The following is a 6,783-nucleotide window of genomic DNA, read 5'->3' on the forward strand; positions in this document are numbered from 1 at the left end:
GATAACATGTCCAAAGTATGTGAGACAAAGTTTCACCATCATCGCTTCTAAGGAGCATTCTAGCTGTACTTCTTCCCAAGCAGATTTGTTTGTTCTTCTGACAGTCCATGAATATTGAATATTGAATATTGAATACAGTGTTGAATATTCTTTGTCAATACCATAATCCAAATGCATCAATTATCCTTTGATCTACCTTATTCAATGTTTAGCTTTCGTATGCATACGACACAATGAACATACTATGGCTTGGGTCACATGCACTTTCATCCTCAAAGTTCCATCCCTACTCTTTAACACTTTAAAGAGATCTTTTGCAGTAGATTTGCTCAATGCAATATGTCATTTGATTTATTGACTGGTGCTTCCATGGACGTTGATTGTGGATCCAAGTAAAATGAAATCCCTGACAACTTCAATCTTTTCTTCATTTATTGTGATGTTGCTAATTGGAACAGTTGTGAGGATTTTTATTTTCTTTGTGTTGAGGTGTAATCCATACCAAAGTCTTTGATCTTTATCAGTAAGTGCTTCAAATCTTCACTTTCAGCAAGTTGTGTGATCTGCATATCAGAGGTTGTTAATGAGTTTTCCTCCCAATCCTGATGCTGCATTCTTCTTCATGCATATTGTCCAGCTTCTCGGATTATTTGCTCAGTACACAGATTGAATAAATACTGTGAAAGGATACAGCCCTGAAGCACACCTTTCCTGATTTTAAACCATGCTTGTTGTTGTTGTTATGTGCCGTCGAGTCGGACCCGACTCATAGCGACCCCTCCTTGGGTTTCTGAGGCAGTATCACTACGAAAGTAGATTGCCCCATCTTCCTTCCGAGGATTGGCTGGTGGGTTTGAACCGCCAGCCTTCTGGTTAGCAGTCAGGTGCCTTAGGCACTATGCTACCAGAGCTTGCAGTATCCTCTTTTTCTGATTGAACAACTACCTCTTGGCCTATGTACAGGTTCCACAGGATCACAATAAACTGCTCTGGAATTCCCATTCTTCCCAATGTTATCCGTAATTTGTTATGATCCTCACAGTCGAATGCCTTTCCATAATCAATAAAACACAGGTAAACATCTTTCTGGTATTCTTTGCTTTCAGCCAAGATCCATCTGACATCAGCAATGATATCCCTTATTCCATGTCCTCTTCTGAATCCAGCTTGGATTTCTGGAAGTTCCCTGTCAATGCACTGCTGTAACCATGTTTGAATTATCTTCAGCAAAGTTTTACTTGAGTGTGATATTTATATTGTTTGATAATTTCCACATTCTGCTGGATCACCTTTCTTTGGAATGGGCACAAGTATTGATTCCTTCCAGTCTGTTGGCCAGGTAATTCTTTCAGCTTGAGAAATGCCAAGTATGTTCTTCTCTTTTGGTTTACTAACTCCAGGTCTTTGCACATTTCATTATAATACTTTATCTTCTTGAACTACCCTTTGAAATCTCCTGTTGACATCTTTTACTTCATCATTTCTCCCATTCACTTTAGCTACTCTACATTCAGAGCAAGTTTCAGAGTTTCTTCTGACATCCATTTTGGTCTTGTCTTTCTTTCCTCTTTTTAATGACCTTTTACTTTCTTCATGTACGATATTCTTGATATCATCCCACAACTTGTCTGGTTTTCAGTTGTTAGTGTCAAATCTATTTTTGAGATGGCCTCTAAATTCAGATGGGATATATTCAAGATGGTATTTTGGCTCTCATAGACTTGTTTTAATTTTCTTCAGCTTCAACTTGAACTTGCATATGAGAAATTGATGGTCTATTCTATGGTTGTACCCTGGCCTTGTTCTGACTGAAGATATTGAGCCTCTCCATCATCTCTGTACAAAATGTAGTTGATTTGATTCCTGTATATTCCATCTGGTGAGATCTACCCATATAGTCACCGTTTGTTTGTTGAAAAAAGTATTTCCAATCAATTGGTCATTTGTCTTGCAAATTGTTATCATGAGATCTCTATCACCAAAGCCATATTTTCCAACTGCTCAGTGTTGGAATATCCAATAAGCACGGTAAGCACAGGCTTACTTGTGTTTACTTACTAATGTGTAGTGAATAATTTCACTTTTTTTTTTTTTTTCACATCAACCATTCTGCTTCTAGGTGTGGCTGACATCTGTCTCTCTAACCCCACAGCATCTTCCTACAGAACCATGGCCTCTTTTCAAATTTACAATCTGTAACAGGAGCAGACTACTCAGTAAGCAGGGTAAGCACAGTCTTACTTGTGCTTACTTAGTAATCTGTAGTAAACAGTTTTGCGTGTTTTTCACCATATGTGAAACTGTTCACTACAGATTAATAAGTAAGCACAAGTAAGACTGTGCTTGTCTTGCCTATTGGGCAGTCTACCCCTGCAACTACTGATCCTTCTTCATTTCCAACTTTGGCATTTCAATCCCCAGTAATTATCAAGGCATCTTGATTTCATTTTTGATCAATATCAGATTGCAGAAGTTAGTAAAAAATCTTCAATTCCTTCATCTTTGGCAGTGTATGATGAAGTTGGTGTATGAATTGGAATAGTTGTATTAACTGGACTTCCTTGTAGGTGTATGGTTATTATTCCATCAGTGACAGCATTCTATTTCAGGATAGACCTTGAAATGTCCCTTTTGACAATGAATGTGACTCCATTCCTCTTCAATTTGTCATTCTCAGCATAGTAAACCTTGTGATTGTCTAATTCAAATGGCCAATACCATTTCAGCTCACTAATGCCTAGGATATCTGCCTCCAAGTGTGCCGTTTCATTTTTGACGACTTCCAATTTCCTTGTTTCATTCATTCTATGTTCTTATTACTAATGAAATTTTGTAGCTGTTACTTCTCATTTTGAGTTGTGCCATATCAGCAAACGAAGGTCCTGAATGCTTTACTCCATCCACGTCTTTAAGGTCGACTCTACTTTGAGAAGGCTGCTCTTCTCTAATTATATTTTTGAGTGCCTTCCAGTCTGAGGGGCTCATCTTCTGGCACTATATCAGAAAATGTTCTGCTGCTATTCATAAGACTTTCATGGGTCAGCTTTTTTCAGAAGTAGACCACCAAGTCCTTCTTCCCATCTGTCTTAGTCTGTAAACTCCACTGAAACCATGAGTGACCCTGATGATATTTGAAATACCAGTGGCATAGTTTCTACCATCACAGCAACACATAAGCCACCACAGTAGGATGAACTGACAGATGAGTGGTGATTGTTTATCCTACAGATGTTTATTGAACACCTCCTATGTACCAGGCATTGTGTTGGGAAGACAAAAAAATGCTGTGGACTTGCCCGTCTTCCGGCAGCATTCTACCTGGGCCCATTGGCCTGGGACCTCTAGTTATCATCTCTAATATCTTCTTTTGTTCTATTCAGATGATGTGGGATCAAAGAGCCAAGATGTCAGCCTGTGCTTGGAGGATATCATGGAGAAGCTTCGTCATGCCTTTCCCAGTGTACGAAGCTCTGATGTGACTGCCAACACCCTACTGGCCTCTTGATGGAACCAAATCCCCATCCAATAGCCGTTAGCCCTCTCCTGATTCTTGTCAAAGCCTTCCTTCAGTCTTCATCCAACCTTTCCAGTCCCCAATAGCCCCACATTCCTCAACCAGAGTTATATGGGCTCCAGGAAGCATCAGAGATCTGGAGATATATGAGGTGGGTGTGAGGGGGAAAGCAGGGTTGGGGGAGGGACACATGATTCCTCTGACTCTAGAAATATGCCCTTTAATCCTCAGGTTTGAGACTTGCCCCTTAAGTATACTTCTGTTGCAGCAGGCAATGGGCACTTGAAGGCCATTCAGATGGGAACAGAGAAGTTGTCTTGCAAAGTCAAGCAGTGCCCATTGGCCCCTTACCCCTCTCCATGTGGAATTGTAGACATAGAGATGCCTAATGGCCCCAGGGTTCCAGCATAAAGAATCCACAGGGGTTAGCCCTATTCTCTGGCCTAACTCAAGGAGGGCAAAAGAGTATCCCTGAGACATTCTTCCAAGTGCCCCTGAAAAAGTCTGGGCCAGTGTGTGTCATATTACTTCAGGTTCAGGGCATATCTCTAGCCATCCTGATGCTACCTAGATCTTGTTTCCTCCTTTAACATCTTCAGTTCCTTCTGCCTCAGTGACTGGAAGACCTTCTTCAAGGGGGAAAATAGTTCATTCCATTTCCACTTTACATTTTGGAAACATTAAAGAAATGCTTATGGGATTAGATTTTTTTTCCCTGATCCTTAGTTGTTTCCCCACCCCCACCTCACCACCCCTGAGAACTCAAACTGAAGCCATCCTCTGTTCTTCTGAGTCTTCCATCACAGATCTAGGGGAGGACTGGTGGCTTGCTTAGGAAGAGGACCTTGCTTTCTTTGGATGAGGAAGGGAAAGCCACCCTCTAGCTTGGAGGAATATGACTACCAAATACCCTCATAGGCTGTGACCTGTCTTTTTCTTAGGCTGAATCAGGTGAGGTGGCTGATTGCCCCCCAGATAATCATATAGTTCATGCTATTGGACATCCTGAGGAGTGGCCCCTTCCCAGGAGCCACTGGCCACAAATCAAGAAGCTGGCCACTTTCCTGAGATATCTAAACAACAAGGTCTTCCTTTGAATGAAACTATTTTTTTTCTAACTTCGGAAGGTAAACCTGTCTGCAAGCTGAACTAACTCTTCTTTGGCAATATATACCATGATTCCTTTATCCAGAAACTGTTCAGAGTAGATGGAGAAGGAGAGTAGGAACTTTGAACAGAGTCAGAGCCCACTTAGGCAGCTTTATATCAAGAGGAGCTTTATAACCTAGAGCTCAGCAATTGATTTAATTTACCTAGGTTTATATACATGCATATCTATTCTACATGTCTACTTTACATCAGTGCTTTCCCGGCCTCACTTGCACATTAAATTCTAATACCTCTTAAAGTTTTAATGTTCTGCCTTGCTCTTTGTTAGCCCCAGCCTCTGGTTGGACAGGTAGATGCATCCAGGGGAACACCATCCAGGACTATTTGCGTAGGATGTCTCTCACCATGATGGGTGGGCTGTTCTTAACACCAAAGCAACAGAAGCCTGTGGCCACAGAGCAACCTTGCAGGAAAAGTCAATCCTTGAGACCTGGACCTTGGATGTCTTTTCCTGGGTTCCTCTGAACAATGGTTCAGATGCCAAGATAGACCAAATCAAAAGTCTGCCCACCCCATGCAGAAGAGAAGGAACAAATAGGCCCTCATTAGCCTTTAACAGGCTAAAACACAGAGTAAATCCTTTAGCCCTTTCCTATTTTTAAGGTCTGGCTCAGGGCCTTAAAGAAAGCAGTAATTGCCACCAAGGTCAGGAGGGTGTGAAATGTTGTGTTATAATCAAGCACTGAGCCAGTGGGTAGAACTGCTAGGAACCTAGATTTGTCTACTGCAGGGGAGGTAGGGCAGCAGCTTGGGTCCAGAAGCCTAGAATTATCCTCTCCTAGGCTGTCAGTAAGCAAGGAGTCAGACCTCACATCACAACAGCTGCCCTAGAGTTTATGAGATCTCTAGGTGAGGACTGGGCATCTGGATGTATGGCGAGCAGGTGGTAAGCAGGCATCAAAAACAGAGCCTGAGCATCAGATTGCAGCTAGATTGTGGACAGGAGCGGGATAGGAAACATTTACTGTAGGACAGAGGCTCAGGGACTTTGAAGAATGTGCCTGCCTAATACTCTGAAGGGCAGATGTTATGGAACAATCTTATACCAAGAAAGCCCTGGAAAGTATTTTCCAAAACCACCCTGCAGATGTTGGGCTACTGAGGGCCTGTGGTAACTGCAGTGAGCCAGGCATGGTAGAAAAGGTATAGCTCTCGTTACGTAGGATTTGTGCTGTAGGTGGACCAAAGCAGCAAGTCATAGACTCAAGAATTGAATTTTCACTAATGGGAGTCACTGAGACTTTGTGGTCCTGTGTTTACCTTAATACCTGAGGTGAGTATATTACTCAAGGGTCCAGTGACAGTCACTGCATGTGTGGGCAGTTTGCCTGCAGTGAGGTAAATGGCTCTGTGGGCTCTGTGAATCAAAATTATAATTGGATTTACTGAAATGTGTTGTATGTTGTTAGGCATCTGTTGTGTATCATGTCTCCTAGAGGTATTGTGTGTGATGCTATGTGGTTTATTGCCCTGTACTGGAAAGACTGTGAAGGAAGATTGGTGGGTAGGGTAGCCTAAGGAAACCTTCTGACTTGTGGGATTAGCATCTGTGATAAAGAATGTGAGTGTTTGCTGAAGGTGTTGGCAAATAGTATCAGTAAACAGTTAGGAGTGATTGACAATTTATTCTTGAATCTGATAGAGGTAAAAAAGACATTATGAAGGTGAGTCTGCTCCCAGCTAGAGCAGAGTTGAATCATGTTGACTGGGAAATTGTCAGGGAAAGCTGACTGGCAGGAGGACATCAGGCTGTGGTATGGTTCTCTAGGAAAGGTCCTACCCAGGAGCATATGTGCCCTTCTCTCAAGAATGAGAAGGCTGGAATCCAAAGCTCTCAACTTTCAAGTGCCCATTTCCTTCAAGACTCAAAGTTTGAAAATTATTTCCTCCAGATAAACCTCTGAGTTTCTTGTGTTCCAAGACCTAGGCTCGCAGGCCATAGTAATGAGAAACCCTGGGGCCAGACAGAAGCCAATCCTGGGAGATGTTTGCCATACAGATTCCTTTTTAGGAATTCCTGTACTGGCTGAGGTGTGTGCTTGGGGCTTGGACTCCATAGACGGCTATATTCTAGAACATTCCTTGAACTTTCAGTAGCA

At 42.2% G+C, this 6,783-nt stretch overlaps 1 protein-coding gene across 1 annotated transcript in view; it reads left to right on the plus strand.

Moving 5' to 3' along the window:
- Positions 1–3,505, plus strand: part of DRP2 (dystrophin related protein 2) — a 36,409-nt gene extending 32,904 nt beyond the window's left edge. Inside the window, exon 22 of the mRNA XM_007952180.2 lies at positions 3,381–3,505. Coding sequence (XP_007950371.1) covers positions 3,381–3,505 — 125 coding nt within the window. The remainder of the gene's footprint in view (positions 1–3,380) is intronic.
- The last annotated feature ends 3,278 nt before the right edge of the window (positions 3,506–6,783 follow it).

The sequence above is a fragment of the Orycteropus afer genome, unplaced genomic scaffold, assembly GCF_000298275.1.
Source record: "Orycteropus afer afer isolate SDZICR_OR568_19922 unplaced genomic scaffold, OryAfe1.0 scaffold00327, whole genome shotgun sequence".
Classification (NCBI taxonomy): domain Eukaryota; kingdom Metazoa; phylum Chordata; class Mammalia; order Tubulidentata; family Orycteropodidae; genus Orycteropus; species Orycteropus afer.